Raw genomic sequence first — 24,543 nt, 5'->3', positions numbered from 1 at the left:
TCTTGGGGTAGGAGGGCAGAGGCTGAGTCAGCTCCTAGGGGATCCTGAAGGCACCCCCTCTCTGACTTCCCGGCCCATTTCTCCAGAGCCCACCCTGGTTCTGCCTCCAGTGCATACTTATTGGGGGCTTCAGACATCGTGGAAAGCTAAAATTGTGAGTCTACTTCCTCATCATCGTTTGGTGAAACATCCCCTCTCAGGAAGGACTAAGATGCTGCCGAGCAGGAAGACAGTCTCAGCTATCCTGACTGACCCACCAGGACCCTGGGTCAGGAGCCACGCACCCAGAATAGCCGTTGCTTTTGGGTCGACAGGAGTGACTGGGTACAGGGGTGTGAGGGGGGCTTCTGGGCTGCTGCTGAGGTTCTCTCTTGGTGTAGATTCTGGTTACAGTGGGTATTCATTTTGCAGAAATTTGTTGAGATGATCACTGTACCCTTTTCTGAATGTATGTTGTATTTCAGCTTAAGAGTTTAGTCATAATTTAAAAAACCCTCGTAGTGACCTTGTTGATATTCCCAGATCACTACTGGATCCTGTGACTTTTCAGATAAAGCTCAAACTTTTTTTTAAGGTTTTGTTTTGTTTTTTTTAACGTGGACTATTTTTAAAGTCTTCATTGAGTTTGTTACAGTATCGCTTCTGTTTTATGTTTTGTTTTTTGGCCCTGAGGCCTGTGGGATCTTAACTCCCTGACCAGGAATCAAAACCACACTCCCTTGCATTGGAAGGTGAAGTCTTAACTGCTGGACGGCTGTGGAAGTCCCCCAAATTCAAACTCTTTTCCCAAGTGTCAAGCGCCTACATAACCCTGCCCCACCTTGCTCCTCCTGCCCCTCCCCGACCCTCAGCCCAACCAGACATCCATCATTGCATGGGCCAAAGCTGGCCCTGTATGGGTTCACATGTGCTCTTCTGTTATCTTTACCTCTTCCTGGAATTCATTCTTCTAATTACCCAAGTTCTAACTTCTGCAAAGGTGTCTCTAAGCACCCTTTCCCTTCTTGCACTCAATGTCTATTGGCTACCCAAATGTCTGTATCATGTACAAAGTACATCCTGTCTCATTTATCCACTTCCCAAAGTGTCTACCCAACTGCTGGCAAGCCTGTGCTTGACTTCTTTACTTTTATATCCATAGACCTACAAAGCAGGAACCCCCTCCAATGCCTGTTGGTAATGATAAAAAGGGAAAGATGTGAGGTCTGTGTGTTTTATTTCTTAACCAGTAAATCTTCCTCCCATATTGAGAAGTTCCCTAAAGCTACTCAGAGTAAACCTCCCATCTGGGAGTACTTTGAAAACTTGCATGGCTGAGCTTTCTATATACATGCAGCCTCTTGCCGGTGTATGTGGGTCAGACAAGGTTCTCCCGAATCTGCCAGGGTTCCTATTTCTGTACCTGAATCCAGAGCAGACTCCTATTCTCCACCACTACTCTCTTTCAGTGACTCAGAACACACCTCTTCTTTGAAATAATGTGCAGGCTTTCTATACAGATAGCTCTGTGATTGGCTTTCGTGTTTTCATCCATGTTCACATCTCTCAGTGATTCTCACACAGAGTGGTGGCTCAAGTCCTAATGATGACCTCCAAAGGCCTGCGTGATCTCCCCAGCCTCCTCTCTCACTCCCCTCCAGTCTCGCTCCCCTCGATGCTGGTCCCCAATAGGACAGCAGGAAACTTGTGCCCTGACCACTCGTGGCTGGCTCTCTTGGGCCATATGCTCATTTGTTTGCCTCTCACTTCTCTGCGAGGCTTTGCTGGTCATTTAAGCCAGAGGTCGCCAACCTCTGGGATCTAATGCCTGATGATCTGAGGTGGAGCTGATGTAATAATAATAGAAATAAAGTGCACAATCAATGTAATGAGCTTGAATCATCCCCAAACCATTCCTCCCACCCCAATCGTGGAGAAAAAAAATGTCTTCCATGAAATGGGTCCCTGGTGCCAAAAAGGTTGGGGACCACTGCTGTATGGCATTCCTCAGGCTAACCAAATATATTTTCTTAGTTAAAATGGCTCTCTGTTATATTGCTATGGTAACTTGTGACTCTTCTAAATCTGAGAATTCAGACATTCTTTCTGAAGCTCAACTTTGTTTAAAGTTTAAGGGCAAGGGATGTTGGTGGAGGAAGAGGACAGAATTGTGTATTTATTTCTTAAGTGCTTCTTGTACAGATTGAAATCCCAGTTAGTCTTTGTATTAATCATGGCAGGTTAGATACTACCAAATATCCCCCAAATGGAAACTAGACCCCCAAATAGCAGTTTATTTATGATGATAAAAGTTTATCTATGCCTGGCATTGAATACTGTCTGGTGTCTGCCACATTCTTGCCTCTCCAAACATCTTTGTCAGTCATTCAACTTGGGTGGGCTGTTCCCAAACTTCTCTTAGAGTTTTCCTGGTATGTTGACAGAAAATGAAAGGCCACTCACTGTGTAAGTACCGTGTACCTATTGTTTCTGTTTCAAATTTAGATTGTTAGTTCTGAACTGGATTAGAGATACAAATGAATTTTTTACAATATAGAAAATGTTTCTGGTGTTCCAAGGTATGCAAACTACTTTGCTTCAAGTGCTAAATTCCACTGAAAGTAAAAAATAGCAGAAGTGATTCACCATACAATACCAAAAATGATTCTTTACATGGAAAAGATCAAAATACTGACTTTTGTCCTTGAATCTTGCAGAAACAAATTCATGAATGGAATTTTACAGCCTCTTCCATTAGAGGAATAAGGTAAGAGCGTAAGAGAAATGTAATTATTGTTTTAATACAAATAATGATTTTATCACCTTAATGTTTCTATTTAGTTATAATATGTGATGTTCTCATTTTCAACAGAATCCAAAACAGACTTTTCTCATGTGTCGCCCTGCCCAAACTTGTGTATAATGTGTTGCTAGTAATGGCTTCTTGGCTTGTTATAGCAGAGCAGCTGCTTTTGTATCAAAACTCTCGTGTCTCAAACTTATTTTAAAAATGAAGTTATGTGTGTAGAGAGAGAAAGTGTTTCTTCTTTAAACCAATGATGTTAAAGTGCTCAGAGACCCCCAGAACTGCAGTTGGGAGTTACATGGTAACTTGGCTTTCCTGGGGAGAGTAATGGAGCCAAGGGCATTGCTATTAGCAGGTGGGTAGGGCAGTGTTTTCCCAAGAGAGGTCTGCCACTTGCTATTTGGTTCAGGAGTGGTGACCATTTGGGTCTGAACTGTGTGGCTGCACTCTGAGTCTGACCCTGCCAACACGCAGGGTGGGAGCAACTCTGGAGTAGATGTGGGTTCTAATCCCTCTTTTGCTGTTTGACCTTGAGAAAATCACTCAACCTCTCTGGGTTTCAGTACCTTCATAGTTTCTCTGATTCTGAGACCACAGGCCACTTAATGAATCCCTGTTACCTCTATATGTAGCATGATCCTTTCCTAGACATTGTTGTTGTTTAGTCTCCAAGTTGTGTCCCACACTTTTGCAACCCCATGGACTGTAGCCCATCAGGCTCCTCTGTTTGTGGGGTTTCCCAGGCAAGAATACTGGAGTGAGTTGCCATTTTATTTTCCAGGGGATCTTCCTGACCCAGGGGTCAAACCTGCATCTCCTTCATTGGCAGGCAGGTTCTTTGGAGTAGTATTTATCTCACTTTTAAAGGGAGGGAAATCATTTAAGAACAGAGTCATGTGTTTGAATGATACTGTTCAGAAAATTTAAGATAATTCAAAATGTGTTGAACATTCTCGAAAATGTACTACTCAGAAACTAAGTTGTATGTTAACATACAGTCAAGAACCTTCTGTTTGTACCATCTCATAGAGATACCTTTTACTGCCATTTCAGCCATCAACAGGGATGTGCAAAGGGCCTGGGGTGAACCAAACCCTGGAACCAATGTGACATGAAGAGCATGTGTTGAGCATGCCCAGTGCTATCCAAACAACTGTGGTAGTTCCTTTAAAGATTGGTTTTCAAAAGTTACTCATGTGTAACCTAGTTCTAATTCACTTTGAATCACCCTGTACTATTAATTGTGTCTACTTCTTGTCAGGTAATCCATAACATGTAAGGGATGGTCAAAGAAGCTATGACTTTAGGAAGAGATGACTTAAAAAGAGCCAGATAAAGTGGCCTCATTTATTCAAAGGGCTAACCATAGAAGGGAATCTAGCCTTTTGCACAATCTTTGGCACAGTGCAGGTAAAGAACTTTCTAGCTATGAAACCCATCAGGAGATGGACTATAATAATTTTCTGTCACTGGAGATTCCAGGCACAGTGAACTTTGCCTGTTTCAGAAGCTGTAGAGTCAGATCCAGGCCTTTGGTGTGGATGGACCAGATATCATTTAAAGGCCTTTCTTGAGCTAAGTGGCCATGTTTATTTCCATTTGCTTTATGTGACCACAGATGCTGTGTCATTTTTCAAGTCCAGAAATTTCTTTGATACCATAATAAATTATTTCACAGGTACCTTTTTTATGACCTTATAAACTCTTGAAGATAGAGACCGTATTTTATTCCACTTCTTGCTTCCCATATGCTTTGCTTAGCACTGAATATATAGTAAGTTCTTAAAGCATAATAAGTCTGTCAATGAATACATACTCAAACATAAGCAAGATTAAATGCCCCTCTGATTTAAATTTCATGGAGAAATTGGAGTCATTTTGGTGTGGGGGAGATTTGTTAAAACTGTAATGAACTTTCAGATTTGTAAACTGGAAGAAAAGCTGTTACTAGATTTTTTCCCAACAATTTAAATTGATATCAAACTATATAAATAAGCATTCTTGTGTTTTGAAACTTTATAGCATATCCAAGTTCGACGAACGGTGTTGTTTTCTTTACGTCCATGATAATTCTGATGACTTTCAAATCTACTTTTCCACTGAAAACCAGTGCAGTAGGTGAGTTATAATCTGATTCAGATATTTTCAGTCTGATAATGGTGGGTCACTTTTAAAGGGTCTCTGTTGTGAAAAGTATTTGCTATACTGCCTTCCCTGAAGTTTTACCTTATGGGAAATAATTTTTACAGCTTTATTGAGATGTAATTCACCTAGCATGCAATTTTCTCATTTTAAATTGTACAATTTCATCTTTTTTTTGGTATGTTCACAGTTTTGAAGCCATCACCACAGTCTAATTTTAGAATAGTTTCATCACCCCTAGAAGAAACCTAGTATCCATTAACAGTCTCTGCCCATTTTCTCTCAACTTAAGCCTCCAATCTCAGTCCTGTACAGACACTGAATCTACTTTCTGTCTTTATGAATTTGCCTATTCTTGATGTTTCATATATATATACACACAGACACGCAGACACACAGACACAGACACACACACACACACACACACACACACACACATATAATCATACAATATATGAGCTCTTGTGACTAGCATCCTCCTTTTGACATGAAGTTTTCAAGTATCATCCATGTTGTAACATGATTCAGAATTTCATTCCTTGTTTTGGCTGAATAATATTCCATTGTCTGGATATATTTGATTTGTCTGTTCATCACTTGAAAGGCATTTGGGTTATTTTCACATTTTGGCTATTGCGAATAATGCTGCCATGAATATTCACATGCAGGTTTTCATGTGAACTTAATGTTTTAATTTCTCTTGGAGTCAAATTACTGGGTCTTACCGTAATTCTGTATTTAACTTTGAGGAACAGCCAGACTAGCCAGACTGTTTTCCCAATTGACATTCCCATAAGCAGCACATAGGGGTTCCAATTTCGCCACATCCTCCCAATACTTGTTATTGTCTGTCCTTTTTATTGTAGCTATCATACTGAGTGTTAGGTAGAATCCAATTGTGGTTTTGTTTTGCATTTCCCTAACAACTAATAACTTTTCTTCCAAGGAGTAAGCGTCTTTTAATTTCATGGCTGCAGTCACCATCTGCAGTGATTTTGGAGCCCAAGAAAATAAAGTCAGCCACTGTTTCCACATATTAAAAAGCAGAAACATTACTTTGCCAACAAAGGTCCATCTAGTCAAAGCTATGGTTTTTCCAGTAATCATGTATGGATGTGAGAGTTGGACTATAAAGAAAGCTGAGCACTGAAAAATTTATGCTGTTGAACTTTGGTGTTGGAGAAGACTCTTGAGAGTCCCTTGGACTGCAAGGAGATCCAACCAGTCCATCCTGAAGGAGATCAGTCCTGAATATTCATTGGAAGGACTGATGTTGAAGCTGAAGCTCCAATACTTTGGTCACCGGATGCAAAGGGCTGACTCATTGGAAAAGACCCTGATGCTGGGAAAGATTGAAGGCTGGAGGAGAAGGGGACGACAGAGGATGAGATGGTTGGATGGCATCACTGACTCAATGGACATGAGTTCGAGTAAACTCCGGGAGTTGGTAATGGACAGGGAGGCCTGGCGTGCTGCAGTCCATGAGGTCGCAAAGAGTCGGATACAACTGAGCGACTGAACTGAACAACTGATAATACTGAGCATCTTTTCAGGGTCTTATTAGCCATTTATGTATCTTCTTTGGAGAACTACTACTCAAATTCTTTGCCGAATTAAAACAATTTTTTAACTTTTTATTTTGGAACATATTCAGACCTATAAGAATGGTTCAAAAAATAGTACAAACAATTGCCATGTTTCACTAAGAACGTCTCAGTGTTAACCATTTGTGACCACGTTTGTTTTACGTTCTCTCTGTAGACAGATGACTAACTTGTTCTGAACTGTTGAAGAGTAAGTTGTAGACATGATGATCCATCACCTCTCAGTACTTGACTGCATATTTCCCTAAACACAAGAACATTTGCTTATGTAATCATAGTACAGTTATCAGAACAGGAAATAGAGATTGATGTGGCACTGTCATTTACAAACCTTATCCAAATTTTATATATTGTCCCACTGATGTCCTTTATAGTGAAACAAAAAATATTTTTTCTCTGGCTCATGATCTGATCCAGGATCACATGGTAACATTTAGCTGTCACGTCTGCATAGTCCCATTCAAAGAATACAGACAGTTTATCTTATACGATCCTTCAGTTAGGGTTAGTTTGCTGTTCCCCCATGAATATGTTAATGTTTTGCATTTGGGGTGGGAATACCATGGATGTGATGCTGTATCCTACTCACTATATCACACTGGGGGACATCCAATATCTTTGTCTCATTACTGGCGACATTAAGTTGGCTCACCTAGCGAAAGTTTGACAAGTTTCTCTGAACTCTGCCCATTTTTAATTGGGTGGTTGGTATTTTTGTTAATGAGTTTTGAGAGTTCCTTTTACATTCTGGATACAAGGCCCTTATCAGATGTATGAATTGTCAGTGCTTCCTCCCATTCTGTAGGTTGTCTTTTTCTGCTGATGGTGTCATTTGCAGCATGAAAGTTTTAAATTTTGTGGCAGTCCAATCTATTTTTTCTTTTGTCATTTGTGCTTTTGATGTCATATCTAAGAAGGCTTTGCCTAACCCAAGATTTTCTCTGGCGTTTGTTTTCTTCGAAGGGTTTTATAATTTTAGGTCTAATATTTAGGTCTCTGATCCATTTTGAGGTTTCTTTTTATATGGTATGAGGTGGGGGGACAACTTCAATGTTTTACACGTGGATATGTGGTTATCTCAATACTGTGTCTTCTTCCATTGAATGGTGTTGTCACTTTTTAAAAAAATTAGTTGACCATAAATGTAAACATTTATTTCTGGACTTTCACTTCTGTTCCATTGATTTGTATGTCTATCCTTATGATGCTCCCACATTTTCTTGATTATTTTAGTATTGTAATAAGTTGTAAAATCAGAAAATGTGAGTCCTCCAATTTGGTTCTTTTTCTCACAGTCATATTAACTGTTGCCAGTACTTCCATGTCTATATGAATCTTAGAATCAGCTTGTTAATTTTTTCAGGAAAGGTCGGTGGGGTTTTGGCAGGTATTACCCTTAAGAAACCTGTATGCAGGTCAGGAAGCAACAGTTAGAACCGGACATGGAACAACAAACTGGTTCCAAATAGGAAAAGGAGTACATCAAGGCTGTATATTGTCACCCTGTTTATTTAACTTATATGCAGAATACATCATGAGAAACGCTGGGCTGGAAGAAGCACAAGCTGGAATCAAGATTGCCGGGAGAAATATCAATAACCTCAGATATGCAGATGACACCACCCTTATGGAAGAAAGTGAAGAGGAACTAAAAGCCTCTTGATGAAGGTGAAAGAGGAGAGTGAAAAAGTTGACTTAAAACTCAACATTCAGAAAATGAAGATCATGGCATCTGGTCCTATCACTTCATGGGAAATAGATGGGGAAACAGTGGAAACAGTGGCTGACTTTATTTTGGGGGGCTCCAAAATCACTGCAGATGGTGATTGCAGCCATGAAATTAAAAGATGCTTACTCCTTGGAAGGAAAGTTATGACCAACCTAGATAGCATATTCAAAAGCAGAGACATTACTTTGCCAACAAAGGTCCGTCTAGTCAAGGCTATGGTTTTTCCTGTGGTCATGTATGGATGTGAGAGTTGGACTGTGAAGAAAGCTGAGCACTGAGGAATTGATGCTTTGGAACTGTGGTGTTGGAGAAGACCCTTGAGAGTCCCTTGGACTACAAGGAGATCCAACCAGTCCATTCTGAAGGAGATCAGCCCTGGGATTTCTTTGGAAGGAATGATGCTAAAGCTGAAACTCCAATACTCTGGCCACCTCATGCAGAGAGTTGACTCATTGGAAAAGACTCTGATGCTGGGAGGGATTGGGGGCAGGAGGAAAAGGGGATGACAGAAGATGAGATGGCTGGATGGCATCACCGACTCAATGGACATGAGTTTGAGTGAACTCTGGGAGTTGGTGATGGACAGGGAGGCCTGGCATGCTGCAGTTTATGGGGTGGCAAAGAGTCGGACACGACTGAGCGACTGAACTGAACTGAACTGAACTGTGGATATGTAGATCAATTTGAGAGGTTTTGCCATCCTAACCATATTAAGACTTCCATCCATAGCATTTCTTTCTATTTGTTTAGGTTGTCTTTCTTTCAACAATTTTTGTTGTTTCAATCTATAAGTCTTATACTTTTTTGTTAAAATATGTATATATATATATATATATATATATATATGTATGTGTCTTCTTGTTTTTGATACTATTGTAAGTGGAGGTTTTCAAATTTCATTTTCAGATTATTCATCGCTGGTGTGTAGAAATACGCTTGATTTTTTTATATTGATTTAGTGTCCTGCAAATTGGCACTCACTTATTAGTTCTAATAGTTTTTATTGAATTCCTTAGGATTTCCTGTATACATGATCATGTTATCTGCAGAGAGTGATAGTTAGGAGTTCTTCCTTTCCAGCCTGGATGCCTTTCTTTCTTTTTCTTGCCAAATTGTCCTGACTAGACTTTCTGGTATAATGTTGAGTAGAAGAGGTGAGAGAAGACATCCTTGACTTGTTCCTGAACTTAGGAGGAAAGCATCTAGTCTTTCACCATTAAGCATGATATTACTGGTACGTTTTTCATAGGTAACCTTTATCAGGTTGAGGAAGATTCCTTTATTCATAGTTTGTCTCTGAGAGCTTGCATCATGTAATTTGAGAACGTTTTAATTCAATGTGTCTCAGATAGTCATTATCACAACATATTTAGAAATCAGACAAAATATCAGCCCAGGGAACGCTTGGGTCACAATTCTCAACTTAGAGTTGGAAAATGCTGTCAAATGTCATGTAGAACATCCTTTTACTACAAAGTGTAGCTTTCTGACTCTCATTCTGTCCTCAGTGCCTTTTCTTGCCATGTGTGTAAGTTAGTTTTTAACTGAGATGTCACGTACGTACAAGTGAAATGCATACCGTGTGGCAAGTGTATCAGGACCCCAGCAGGTGCTCCATGCCCCTTCCTAGGCATTAAACCCATTCCCAGTGGTAATTATTGTGATTTCTATCATCAGTAGTTAGTTTTGCCTGTTCTTAAACTTCGAATAAATAGAACCATAAAGTAGGTAGTCTTATTTCTCACTTCTTTCTCTATGATTTCAGCCATGTTGTAAGTATTAGTTCATCTTTTTTTCCACTTTGTAGTATTCCACTGTGGATATATGTGACAGTTTATCTGTTCTAGTAAACATTTGAATTATTTCCAGTTTGGAGCCATTATCATCAAAACTGCTGTGAACACCCTTGTGCATGCCTTTCAGTGAACATATTCATTGATTTCTGTATAGTATGTACTTAGGAATGGAGTTATTGGATTATGGGGGAGGTTTATATTCAGCTTTGGTAGATACTGCCAGTACTTTTCCAAAGTGGTCATATCAGTTTATACTGCCACCGGTTATGTATGAGGGTTCTAGTTGTTCCATGTTCTCAACATTTGACCCTGTTTTTTCAATGTTATTGTGTTGAGTGCATACCATATGTTTCCTAAGAAGCCTGACTTATCACGTTTCCCAGCTTTCAAAGTTTAGAAGAAGTGGAGATGGGATGTGTTAGAGAGAAGAACATTTTAATGTTTTGTAGAAATTCCCTTAAAGTCTGCAATATTCTTCCCTGCTACCCTAAGAGAGAATACTGAATACAGACCTTCTGAGGCAAGTCATTTGTGTGCAAAGAAACAACTGCACAAGTTTAGGGAGTGGCTGATGTGGCTCAGCCAGCATTTGTGAGGAAGATCTATGGGTTAGAGTTGATATTAAGCTTAGTCTACATGAAGAGAAACATGAGGTTGTCTTATGCATGTCCTTCTCATCCTCCCCTTATGCAGGACCTTATTTGTCAGTAAGAGCTAGAGTATTGGCAGCTTGGGAGGCGATGGTCCCACTATCCTTCGTACTCAGTCACGCAGTTGTGTCACTATTCTTTTGTGACCCCACAGACTAAAGCCTACCAGGTTCCTCTGTCCATGGATTTCCTAGGCAAGAATACTAGAGTGGGTTGCCATTTCCTTCTTCAGGGGACTTCCTGACCCAAGAATCAAACCCGTGTCTCCTGTGTAGCAGAAAGATTCTTTATCACTAAGCCACCTGGCAAGCCCACCCACCCACCCCCACTGGCAATATCCTCAGCACTGATTAAATTAGCCCTGAAACACTGGTCTCGGGGCCAGACTTGAAGAATAATATAACACAGGGATACCTTTGAGGAATTACCAGTTAATGAAATGATTTATTAAGAAGTACTAGGGGAAACATTGAGGGCACAAGAAGGAAAGACTTACAGGGACAAGATAGAATTATGTGTTTGGTTGGCCAAAAAGTTTCTCCTAGTTTTTTTTTCCATAAGATGCTACGGAAAAGCCTGAACAAATTGTTTGGCCAACCCAATACCTATCTAATGGGCAGTTATGCACAAAAGAGACTAATTCTAAGCAGTCTGTCAATGGGACCCCCATAAAAGAAGTCTTAGTTCAATATTATAAGTGAAGCATTTCTCATCGAGTTCACTGAAGGATGGGTTGCCTTGTGAGGTAATGAGTTCTCTGACACTGGGGGTATTCAAGTATGAATGCGCCACCCAGTTGGTGGGGATGCATATCATATGGGTATTTAAACTAGATTAGATAGCCATGTCAGAAGAGTACCAGGTCAGTTCACGGGGTGGAGTGATTGCTCTGTAACTTGTAGTTTATATTTAATCACAGTTTAATAAGGATAAGTTTGAGGTAAGGAATAGGAATAATCCTAGTTAACAGCATCTTTGTGATTGGTGTTCTAGGTTTTGCTCTTTGGTCAAAGAGATGATAGCCAATGGAATGGGCAGCACAGTGGAGCTGGAGGGAGAGACTGATGGGGATACCTTAGAGGTGAGTCGCAGAAGACCTGGAACATGGAAAAAGTTATTTGTTGTGCTTTTGATACTTAAATAAAACGTCCCGTTTTTTTGTGTGAAAGTTCTTTGTGTGTATTTTTAAGTAATCATTTATGAACAAGCTAGCAACCACTATTCATGACTGTCAGAGATTAAATTTAACGCATCTCTATAGAAAAACCTCATTACTTTGGGATCCCATCAACCAGAATGTGTAAGAAAAATCTGACATGGACTAGACTAAAATTCCCTTTGGTGTACAACTGACAGAAAAGCTTTTTATATGCTAATTAATAATATTTGTAAAACCACAAGAGCAATAGTTGGACAACTAGTAGCAGACTTTTTCATTTATGCCTGAAATGACTTTAGTTATATCTACTGCATATATTAAATATAATGATATTAATGTTCAGAAATTAATGTTAATTTCTTAATATTTAGAAAATAATATTCAGAAAGGATCACAGTACGCTTTTTTTGGACAGCATACTGATGGTTCACAGATACAACACCACTACACATGTGTTTAAATCTTGCACAATTTGTCAGACTTACCACTAATTCAGGTCCATGTAATTTAGTGAATTTTAATTATACTTTCAAGTGAGCTGAAATTAGTTCTTTGAGGTTTCTTTCAGAAAATATCAAAGGGATTCATTTTCATAATTGAGTCAGGTACTCAAATTCTTAGCTTAGAATCAAAGTTAGTTGTAAAAAGAACTGAGTGAGGCCCTTTGAAGGTAACAAATGTGGGGGCAGAGAAAGGTGGGAGATAAAAGCCTGATGTGAATGTCTGGTTGTCTGGCTGATGTCTGGTTAAATCAGACAATGATGGGACCCGCTAGTAATTGTAATTGTCGTGCACATCCCTAGACATGGATGGAAAGGGACACGTTTGCATGTCCCGTGCACTTCTGTAAGGAGGCATGGTGGGGCATAGAAAATAACAGAAAGAATGCCTGACTACTTCTGCTTTAAATAAATATTGCTCAGCCTGGAGTTCCGTTTGTTTTTATCACTGAGAAGAACGAACTGGAATGAAGCTGTACAATTTTTTGTTACTTTATTTTTTTTGCCACACCACATGGCATGTGGGATCTTGGTTCCCCAACCAAGGATTGAATCCATGCCTCCGCAGTAGAAGATGGAGCCCTAACCACTGGACCATCGGGGAAGTCCCACAGGTTTTTGATGATAAGATTGGGGGAATAAAAGAGCAATGCTAATGACAGATGGAATTTTGCAGTATGTGTTTAGTGCTAGATCTGTACCTCTAAGAGCAGGGGTGGGGCAGCATGTGTATTTTGTATGAAATCAGTTTCATTTGCCTTCAGTTCTTTTCTGGGTTATATATATATAGTAAGTGCTTGCTTTCCTGACAAGTTGATAGAGATCATGCAGGAAGGCACCTGTTTGTGGTACTCAACATGCTTGGGAGCATTTTTATTTTATTAGTCTTTTTTAAAAAAATTAATTTTTTCTTGGTATATAGTTGCTTAGAAATATTTTTAAAATTGCAGCATTAAAGTGGGGAGAGATCTACAACAGTTCAGCCCACCAAGTTACACATGAGCTATAGTTTTAAATTTCTTATATTTCATTTCATTAAACCATATTATGAATATATGAGTAACTGAGAACTCTACTCCTTGAAAGTAATTAATTAATGAAAAATACTTAAGAAATATAACCTGCCTGGTACTCAAATAATGTTATTTGTAAATTTTTTTAAAATTGCAGGACAACATGTGGGCTTTTTTATCTCATTACTTTTTCTTCTATAGTATGAGTACGACCATGATGAGAAAGGTGAGAGAGTGGTGCTCGGGAAGGGCACGTATGGAGTCGTGTACGCTGGCAGAGATCTGAGCAATCAAGTGCGAATAGCCATCAAAGAAATTCCAGAGAGAGACAGCAGGCAAGTCGGGGCGGGCCTTCTGCAGCTGCCACCCCCATACCCCAGGTCCCGTGTGCCCCACTGATGGTGCACAGGAGGGAGTAAAGATGAAAGCTTTCTGTCATCAAAAATTTATAATTTTTTTTCTCATAAGGGTGATCTGCTTTGTGCTGTGCATATTGTAAATAGATCAAGAAAATGGAACAACTTCATTTACGTGCATATGGATTTCAGAGTCACATTTTAAAAGAAGACTGTAGTTTTTTCCCCACCCATCAGGTAGAAATGAACATTTTTACATTGATATTTGTTTGCCAGTATTTTAAAATGTGACTCAGTGCCTTAGTTCCCATTGTAACAATTTTAAATGGCTACGATGTATTCAGATGTATCATTGCAGAAAATGCGGTAAAAAGAAATTTGGTTTTTTGCAATACAGACTTTTTTCTGTACCCTGCCTTTCAACCTCACTCATAGATTTTAGAGTATTTTTTTTAACCACCAGTACTAGCAATTTATTTCTCATACATTTTTTAGAGTGTTAACTAAATGTTTATTCCATTTAAAGTTCATACGCCTCCTAATTCTAAACAAGAATGTGTTGACTGTCAAATGTTTTTGTAGAGAAGCAACATACACAGTAATGACCATGGTATTAGAAACAATAGCTCCCTGCTCCACAGACATGCTCTGACCATGTCTGCAATGTTGCCTTCAGTGATGAACGCTGATGGATATGTGCAAACATCTCTATATCCAGGGGCTCAGTAAATTATTCGGGATAGAGTGGAAGTGATTTCTAGCTGCTGTAGAACCCTTCATTGGGCTTCCCTGGTGGTTCAGTGGTAAAGAATCCACCTGCAATGCAGAAGACTTGGGTTCGATCGCTGGGTCAGGAAGATCCTCTGGAGGAGGAAATGGCAACCCACTCCAGTATTCTTGCCTGGAGAATCCATGAACAGAGGAGCCTGGCAGGCTACAGTCCATGGGGTCATAAAGAGTCAGACATGACTGAGCAACTAAATGACAACAAGACCCTTCATCATTTATTCTTTTATTTATTCATGTGTTCATCCATTCATTTTTAATGGGGTTGAGCATTATGATATTTGAATTATAGGGCAGGGTCTGAAATGAACTCGTCCACCTTCTAAGGCTAAGGTTAAATGACTTCTCCAAGGACATGAAGAAACAAGACTAGGATCCAGTGTCTTGAATTCCTCGTCCAGTATTCTGTCTCTTATTTTCACAATGGATGGGGTATTACAGTTGTTTGTTGGGAGAAGCTGCTGGCATGAACAAATTGTCTGCTGTGACTTGACTGTAAGATGTAGGGCACTGGGGGGCTCTTGGGACGAGGCAGACAGTTATAAAGATGTAGTCTGACCTGGGTTTGAAGGTCCTTGTGTGCCATGTTAAGCAGTGTGGTTTCTGTTGAATATTTGTTTGTTTATCTGGCTGCATCGGATCTTCGTCGGGGCCTGTGGGGTCCTGTGCGCTGTGGCTTTGGATGTGGCATGTGGGCTCCAGAGAGCACAGGTTCAACAGTTGCAGCCTGTGGGCCCAGTTGCCCCGCAGCATGCGGGATCCTAGTTTCCTGACCAGGGATCAAACCCGTGTCCCCTGCATGGGAAGGCAGATTCTCAACCACTGGACCATGAGGGAAGTCCCCAGCACTGAGGTCTTTATGTGGACTTTGTGAAGGGAAGTAATAAGATGAAGTGTGTGTTTTAGGAAGGAGGATTGTGGCAGCTGGAGGAGAACAGACCAAAGAGGCCAGAGACTGAGGCTGGGAGAGCCATTAGGTGACTATTGCTGGAGTAAGTCTGCAGAGTTGTAGGAGTCTGGGTAAACTTGTCAGGTGAGTTAGAGAGCCATCTGAGGGGTTTGGATTTAAACACTCCTAATTGCCCAGGAACTTTATTAATTGGAGCTGTAAGTTAACTCTTTGACAGAGAGAGCGAGATGGTGGTAGGGGACAGCCCCCAGTAAAGTCAGAGGTGAGAGCACAAAGCAATAAAGTAGGCAGACTCTGGTTTTTTGGGGGAAGATGCTCGAGAATATCCGAGGAGACTCCTGAGGCTCGATCCCACCTTTGCGTATGCCGAGCCTCCTTCCTCATGACCTTTGTCAGGAGCGGAATGTCTCTCGCTGGCTCCCGGCACAGAGTAAGACTAGAACAGACGGGAAGCCGAGTAGTCTCCTGGGAGCCCAGGGAGAGAACATTCCCAGAAAGAAGGGATGGCCGGCAGCAGAGCAGGTACTGGCAGGACATGATGTGGACCCCAAGTCCCAAGGAGCTGGCAGGTGACACTGGCTTTGTTTTTGCTCCCAGGTACTCCCAGCCTCTGCACGAGGAGATCGCCCTGCACAAGTACCTCAAGCACCGCAACATTGTTCAATACCTAGGCTCCGTGTCCGAGGACGGCTACATCAAGATATTTATGGAGCAGGTGCCTGGGGGTGAGTGCTTGCTGGTCTTCTGGTCTCACACTGTGAAAATCACTGACAAAAATACAACACAAACAGCGTTATCCATCCTGCCATTAAAAAATGACAGCTGTGTTAGGTGTGGGAGGGCTTTTGTTTCCTGGAGGAGTCAGAGGCAGATTTTGCAATGTCACATAAACAGTCCAGCCCTGATCTGGTAGTTCAGTCATCAAATATTCACTGAGGATCTGCTGCATGCCAGCCGCTGGGCCAAGCACTAGAGACATAGAGATGAATAAAGCATAGTCTCTGGCCTTGAGGCCTTCACAGTCTAGGAGTTGAAATATGCTTTGGAGGAGAGGGAACAGAGGTGTTTTTAATGACATTGCAAAGTAACATGTTGACTGTAAAAGTGAACAGCAGTGCTTGATCCACAAAGTCCCTGAAAACTGGCAGTAGTATGTGGGGGTAGGAGCCCTACCTGTCTGGAGCCCGCTGTCTAGTTTGAGTTGGTCCTTCCATCTGCAAGCTGTGTGACCTCAATTTTCTGTGAATAAATGAATTTTAAAATTAGAGTGTTAATAAGTAGTATAATAATTGAAGTAGTAATAATTATGGGAGTCATGACACGATCTCAGTGGCTTGTCAATTGGGTAAATGAGGTAATGGATGTAAGGCTCTCAAAATGGTACCAGGCAGAGAACAAGAACTCAGTAAGTGCTCATTTTAAGAAAATAATGATAAAATTAAGAATAATCTGAATGCACATCTAAAAACCTTGAAATCTGTATTCCATCGTTCATTCAACCCATAGTCATTAAGAGCCTGCCATTACATTAAAAGCCTAATTAACTTAATAGCCAGTCAGTTCAGTTCAGTCACACAGTCGTGTCTGACTCTTTGTGACCCCATAGACTGCAGCACGCCAGGCCTCCCTGTCTATCATCAACCCCCGGAGTTTACTCAAACTCATGTCCATTGAGTCGGTGATGCCATACAGCCATCTCATCCTCTGCCATCCCCTTCTCCTCCTGCCTTCAATCTTTCCCAGCATCAGGGTCTTTTCAAATGAGTCAGTTCTTCACATCAGGTGACCAAAGAATGGAATTTCAGCTTCAGCATCAGTCCTTCTAATGAATATTCAGGACTGATTTCCTTTAGGATGGACTGGTTGGATCTCCTTGCAGTTCAAGTGACTCTCAAGAGTCTTCTCTGACACTATAGTTCAAAAGCACCAATTCTTTGGCACTCAGCTTTCTTTATAGTTCAACTCTCACATCCATACATGATTACTGGAAAAACCATAGCTTTGACTAGATGGACCTTTGTTGGCAAAGTAATGTCTCTGTTTTTAAATATGCTTTCTAGGTTGGTCATAACTTTTCTTCCAGGTAGCAAGCGTCTTTTAATTTCATGGCTGCAGTCACCATCTGCAGTGATTTTGGAGCCCCCCAAAATAAAGTCTGACACTGTTTCCACTGTTTCCCCATCTATTTGCCATGAAGTGATGGGACCAGATGCCATCATCTTAGTTTTCTGAATGTTGAGCTTTAAGTCAACTTCTTCACTCTCCTCTTTCACTTTCATCAAGAGGCTCTTTAGTTCCTCTTCACTTTCTGCCATAAGGGTGATGTCATCTGCATATCTGAGGTTATTGATATTTCTCCTGGCAATCTTGATTCCAGCTTGTGCTTTATCCAGCCTAGCATTTCTCATGATGTACTCTGCATATAAGTTAAATAAGCAGGGTGACAATATACAGCCTTGACTTACTCCTTTCCCAATTTGGAACCAGTCTGTTGTTCTATGTCCACTTCTAACTGTTGCTTCCTGACCTGCATACAGATTTCTCAAGAGGCAGATCAGGTGATCTGGTATTCTCATCTCTTGAAGAATTTTCCAGAGTTTGTTGTGATCCACACAGTCAAAGGCTTTGGCATAGTCAATAAAGCAGAAGTAAATGTTTTTCTGAAACTCTCTTGCTTTTTTGATGATCCAGCAGATGATGGCAATTTGATCTCTGGTTCTTCTGCCTTTTCTAAATCCAGCTTGAGCATCAGAACAAGACCCAATTTTCCCCTCAGTCAGTCTCTCCCATCAGGAAGCTTCCATAAGCCTCATACCCTTCTCCATCAAAGGGCAGACAGACTGAAAACCACAATCACAGGAAACTAACCAATCTGATCACATGGGCCACAGCCTTGTCTAACTCAATGAAACTATGAGCCATGTTGTTTAGGGCCACCCAGGACGGACGGGTCATGGTGGAGAATTCTGACAAAACGTGGTCCACTGGAGAAGGAAATGGCAAACCACTTCAGTATTCTTGCCTTGAGAACCCCATGAACAGTATGAAAAGGCTAGATTTTGAGGGTTACATTTAGGATGAAGTACAGTCTCTTCTTCCCTCAAGCTGCTCATAGCCTAAGCAGAGAATCTGAATTGGTGTTCCAGGTATAAGATCTGAGGATGACCACAGAGTTGGAGATAGATGTGTACCCCTCTTCTGAAGATGGAGAAACTGTGGCATAGCACCCCACTGTGTAAGGGAGACTAGCTGATGCCGAGGGCCTGGGCAGTGAGCTCAGAAACACAGGGTCAGCAGGTGGTGAAGGGAGGTCTTCTGGCCCCAAGGTTCAGTGTTTCATAGTGTAATAGGGGTGTAATATTAAGACAGTCCTGCCCCTGGGACCTGGCCTTGGGAGCTTCTCACATTGAGCACCGAGAACCCCAGCCTCCTATGATCCCGATCCCAGTTTCCCTCAGGGGCCCTTCACTCTGCTCCTGTCCACCTCTTATTTCAGGGTGAGATGCTGCTGCAGGACCTACAGTATCCCCCAAGGTGGCCTGGCTGAGTTTCAAGGGTCACCAGGGGTTCCTTCCACCCTCCACCTCTGGTCAGCCTCATGGGCTGGGTCTCATCCAGTCCCTTCTCTGCTTGCACATCTGGGAAACAGGCCATAAAGAGGGAAGAAAGACTGTGCATTTAGGCCAGATACAGTGATGTGGGTGCAAGTGCTTCCATCAGGTTAGAAACAGCACATTTTATTTCCCTGAACCTGTATACTTGAATTTTCATCACCCTAAGGAGCTTTCTGCTGTGTCTGCCAGGAAGCCTTTCAGCTCTTCTGCGATCAAAGTGGGGGCCAATGAAGGAGCCCACCATCAGATTCTACACCAAGCAGATCCTGGAAGGCCTCAAATACCTGCACGAAAACCAGATTGTGCACAGAGACATCAAGGTACTTGCTTGTCTGAGCCTCTGGGGTGTCGCTTTGCATCTCAGATCATGGGAGCTGCAGGCACTGTCAGAGTGGGTGGATTGAGCAGAATCTAGTCTTCCTAGAGATGCATGGCCCTTGGTTAAGACCCAAGTCAGTTTTACATGAGTCTGTTGAACTCTGTCTTTAAGTATTTGATGTTCTTCCTTTTCCAAAGGGTGATAACGTTCTGGTGAACACCTATAGTGGAGTGGTGAAGATCTCCGATTTTGGCACCTCGAAACGTCTTGCAGGAGTGAATCCGTGTACGGAGACTTTTGCTGGTAAGCAGAACAAAGCTTGCTAGGGGGTAGCCATCCTGGAGTCAGGCTGCTGGAGCCGCATTCCTTTGGGAGTTACTCACCGAGCACCTGAGTGCAACTGGTAATTGAAGTGGACTGTGTATTGTCCCCAACTTCAGAGGGTTTGAGCTCTGTCAGGATGACAAGCTCAGCCCGTTGCGTCAACCAGATTGCCTTACTTTCCACTTTGTCTTCCAAGGTTGAATAGGTGTAGCACTCTGCTTGAGGTTTTCCAACAAAATGGCAGCATCTCTTTTAAGTTAATAGCACATTATTCAGAATCGTGAGTGATTCTGAGTAACAGTACCCTTCAGACAACTTACCAGGACATCTTACTGGTCCTTCATAAAACTGGCCTGTTAGTTTAGGGAATTCTGGCACCTCATGCATTGATATGATGATTTTTCCAAGGGCAGTTGATTCTTATGGGGAATATGGTATTCTTAGCAGATTTGAACACTTATGTTTTCTTTGCTGTGTCAGTGATAGAATCAATTATGTGTTGCAAGGAACTGGATTCAAAGAGTGGTGTAAACCTGTGAGCTAGCTTTCCATTTACTCGACCAGTGAATAGAATGATGCTCAAAAGCTGCCTATGGCTTTTTGTTATTCCCACTTAAAAGCAAAACAGAAACTTTGATCCTTGAAAAGAAGTACTGATTTTGAATAAGAAAAGGTTTATGGTCCCCAAAGGTGTAATGAAAGGATCACAAAGCTCTTGTTTGATGGAATTATGAAAGCACTTACAATATTATCAGTTCAGTTCAGTCGCTCAGTCGTATCTGACTCTTTGCAACCCCATGGACTGCAGCACTCCAGGCTTCCCTGTTCATCACTAACTCCTGGAGCTTGCTCAAACTCATGTCCATCGAGTTGGTGATGCCATCCAACCATCTCATCCTCTGTCAATATTATACAATATTAAAGCTCCAGTATAAGCTATGAAAGGCAGATGACTGTGTTCTAGCCCTATAACACCAAGCTGTAGAGTAGACAGACTTTGCCTTAGTTTGGGTGAATAATATCTCAGCTTCGACAGACTTTTCTTTAACAAGAGAGTTGTTGTGTGTCAGCCACCGGACGCCCACAGTGGAGACTCATTCTCTATCTGAAGAGAACTTTTATGCATCAGAAGTGACTTCTCAGTTGTAACACCAGGGGAGGTACATGCACCTCAAAATAGGGAACTTTTGAAGACCCCACCAGAATCTCCCAAGAAGTGTATTGAATTTTCATTCATTTTTTCTGATAATTATACTTACGTATGTATATATATATATATGTATATTGACATGTATATATCAGTGAGTATATATGTATGCATGTGTGACTGGCATATTTTTTTTTTTACTAGTCTAATTGAAATAAGTTTTTTTTTCCTTTTCTTTGGAAGCCACCAGTTAGCTTGGTAATATATAGCAAGAGGGGCTCTGATAGGGCAAGAAATTATTTAAAGACTTGAAACCCCCAACTATTTATCTCATAATTACCATCCCCAAGGAGGAAAAAAATTCATAAAGAAAACACATGTATAATTCATTATAGCATATCACATTTTCCCAAGTAATTGGCTTGAGGCAGGAATTTTGCATTGCAAAATAATGCAGGGGTGTTTGGGAGATAATAAAGAAGGGGTCTCATTTGGGGTAGGAAATTCCCCTGCATATAATTACTCTTTGCAAAACAGAGCGGTTCTGTAAAGGAATCTCGACGGCCTGGTGCCACAGTCCGATTGGGTGCAGGGGGACGTGGCAAGGCGTTTCTGCGCAAATGCCCAGAGGTTTTCAGAGCCTGGAAGGAGAGACAGAGGTTTCACACGACCTTATGGCCTGAAGTTCTCCCCTCCGGTGTTCCTCTGAAGGCTTTTCGCTGTAGCTGTAAACCAGCTATAACAGGAGGAAGGGCCATTATGACCAGGGTCAGCCCCCTTCACTTTTGGTTTTGCAACAGTTTTATCGAGGTTTAACTCACATAAATGTACCCATTAAAAGTGCACATTGTGATGGTTTCTGGTAAATTTTCCAAGTTGTGCAGCCATTGCTGCAAAGCAATTTTTGAGCATTGCCATCACCCTCAAAAAGGTGCCAGCTTACAGTCAACCCCAGCCGACCACCGACCTATTCTGTCTTTGTTTATGTAGATTTTCCCACTCTGGAGATGTCTTATAAACAGAAAGATACAATATGTGGTCCCTTGTACCCAGCTTCTTATGCTTCACAGAATCTTTTAGATGTTCACCTGTGCTGTAGCATGTATCGGTATTTCATTCCTTTTCTGGCTGAATAGCCTTCCATCGTATGGATAGACTGCATTTTGGTTTGATTTGTTTGGATCTGTGGCTGCATTGGCTCTTCCTTGCAGTGGGCTTTCTTTAGTCTTGGCGTGCAGGCTTCTCTTGCTGCAGCACTCGGGCTATAAAGTGTGTGGGCTCAGTAGTTGCAGCATGTGGGATCTTAGTTCCCTGATCAGGGATCAAACCTACATTCCCTGCATTGGAACGTGGATTCTTAACCACTGGGACCACCCAGGAAGTCCCTAGACCACCTTTTGTTTATCTGTCTCCCAGTTAATGGCCATTAGATTGTTTGTCCTTTCTGGCTGTTGTGAACAATACCGCTGTGAACATTCAGATAGAAACCTCTGGGTGGAGATGCAGTTTCATTCCTCTCTGCTGGATACCCAGGAGTGGAATTTAGGACAGGAAGTCTCTCCTGATCTCTGGCTGTGAACAGCCTTGGTTCAAAGTCTGGCTCAACCACTTGCTAGCTCTGTGAGCTTGGACATGTTACTTAACCTCTCTGTGTCTCAAGTTTCTTCATAAGTAAAACAGAGATGCTCATAATACTTACCTCAGAGGGTTTTTATGTGGATTAAATTTATTGATATTGGAATGAAGCTCTTTAACCACTACCCGACTCATAGCAAGTGAGGCTGAAGTCTGCATTAATGAAATAATTGCTCATTTACACTTAGAGCTGGCAGGAGCCTTTGAGAGAATCAGGTTTATGTGCATAACTAACGTGTTGAACCTGTTGGACTTAAAAGAGGTAATTTTAATTTTTGTCTCCCATGGTCCCTTATATCCCAGTCCTTTCCTGTGACTTTTCCAGCCACCCTTAGCTAACAGAAAGAAAGGCCTAATGACACTTGGAGAAGCAAACGCAGTCCGAATCCATTCACTGGAAGGGTTCCGGCTGATACCCAGGCATGTCTTGTTAATTGTGCTTTGCTTGGCTGCACTTCACAGATACTGCGTTTGTTTGTTTGTTTTTAACAAATTGAAGGTTTGTGGCAACTGCATCCTTAGATGACGGTGAGCATCTTTTAGTGATAGAGGATTATTTAACTAAGGTCCATACATTGTTTTGTTAGATATGATGCTTTGTTGTTGCTGTTTAGTTGCTCAGTCACGTCTGACTCTTTGAGACCTCATGGATCATAGCCCGCCAGGCTTCTCTGTCCATGGAATTCTCCAGGCAAGAATACCGCAGTGGGTTGTCATTTCCCTCTCCAGGGGATCTTCCCGACCTAAGGATCAAGCCTGCGTCTCCTGCATTGGCAGGCGGATTTATCTATTGCTGAGCCATCAGGGAAACCCCTGATATAATGCAACTGCACATTTAATCGACTGTAGTATAGTGTGAGCATAACTTTTCCATATGCTCGGAAGGCAAAAAGCTCCTGTGACTCACTGTATTGAGATACTCACTTGATTGTGGTAGTCTGGATTCGAACCCGCAGGATCTCAGAGTCTGCCTGTGCTCATCCACACGCTGGTCCCCATGCAAAGGGCGGACTCCTCGCCTCTGTCCCTGCTGGTCTGTGGTAGGGCCGCAGGGGTTGGGGTGTCAGCCTTGACTCCCTCCCTCACCATCTTTCCTTCTCAGCAGCTGTGGGCAGGAGAAAGGGACAGGGAACATTTTCACTTGATGGGCACTGTTCTAAGTGGCCTCCTGTGCTCTGGGCCTGGCTGATGGTTGCTGCTAACTCTTTGCTGCTGGCTGCCTCTAAATATAACTCCAGAGTCCTCAGCAGGGGCCTGTCCTTCAGCTGACTGTCCCCTGTCCCCTCACCCTGATCTGTTACCCTGCACCATATAACTACCTCTCCATCTTTTCCTACTGAGGGAAGCAGGCCCTGAAAGGCTGTCTTTGAGCAGGATTCCCTTTAAAAAGACCCTCAAGCAATATGTCTACAATGAGTTCTACGTCTGGTGTCCAGGATTTATGCGCCTTTTACCTGCTGTTAAGAGGGTGTGGTGATCTCCCCCAACCATATGGTCCCCGCTCTGCTGCTGTCAGCTGCTTTTGCTCCCATGGGAACCAGTCCTCTGTGCAGTGTCTTTGCTGGAGACACGTATATACGGGGCTCTGAGCGGGCCCCATGAGGAGCCCTCACAGGATCAGGGTGTGGAGGATGTGGCGGCCCATCCCTTGGGCAGGACAACTGGGTAACCCTGGAAAGGGTTGTACTGGAAACTGGAAAGCTGCACCTTACTTCTCTTTTCGCTACTTCATTAAGTTTTGAAACTCTGGGCTCTAATACTGTCCAGGGGCCTCTAGAAGATGCTGACACATGTGGCCTCCTTTCAGGTGCACTTGTCTTGAGTGGATGTTGAGTTGCTTGAGTCACCATGGCCCCACAACCTTCTGGGGACAGCCCTTCCCCAATCATGTAATGGGACAGTGTAGACCTCCCAGGACCACTCTCTCTAAAGAAGTCACTTTCACCCCCATCCCCACCCCAAGAAGGTTTCTGTGGGTCCCCTGGTCACCTTCTTTTGCACCCGTGTAGGTACCTGAAGGATCATAGGAAACCCCCTAAGTGAGCCAGATGTAAGGTGAGCAAAATTCCCAGGA

At 42.1% G+C, this 24,543-nt stretch overlaps 1 protein-coding gene across 1 annotated transcript in view; it reads left to right on the top strand.

Annotated features, from left to right (window-relative positions):
* Positions 1-24,543, top strand: part of MAP3K15 (mitogen-activated protein kinase kinase kinase 15) — a 145,590-nt gene that overhangs the window by 104,413 nt on the left and 16,634 nt on the right. Inside the window, exons 12-18 of the mRNA XM_027533164.1 lie at positions 2,697-2,746; positions 4,808-4,903; positions 11,700-11,787; positions 13,580-13,713; positions 16,028-16,155; positions 19,234-19,364; positions 19,561-19,666. Coding sequence (XP_027388965.1) covers positions 2,697-2,746; positions 4,808-4,903; positions 11,700-11,787; positions 13,580-13,713; positions 16,028-16,155; positions 19,234-19,364; positions 19,561-19,666 — 733 coding nt within the window. The remainder of the gene's footprint in view (positions 1-2,696; positions 2,747-4,807; positions 4,904-11,699; positions 11,788-13,579; positions 13,714-16,027; positions 16,156-19,233; positions 19,365-19,560; positions 19,667-24,543) is intronic.

The sequence above is a fragment of the Bos indicus x Bos taurus genome, chromosome X, assembly GCF_003369695.1.
Source record: "Bos indicus x Bos taurus breed Angus x Brahman F1 hybrid chromosome X, Bos_hybrid_MaternalHap_v2.0, whole genome shotgun sequence".
Classification (NCBI taxonomy): Eukaryota; Metazoa; Chordata; class Mammalia; order Artiodactyla; family Bovidae; genus Bos; species Bos indicus x Bos taurus.
This window is presented reverse-complemented; position numbering and strand designations above follow the sequence as displayed.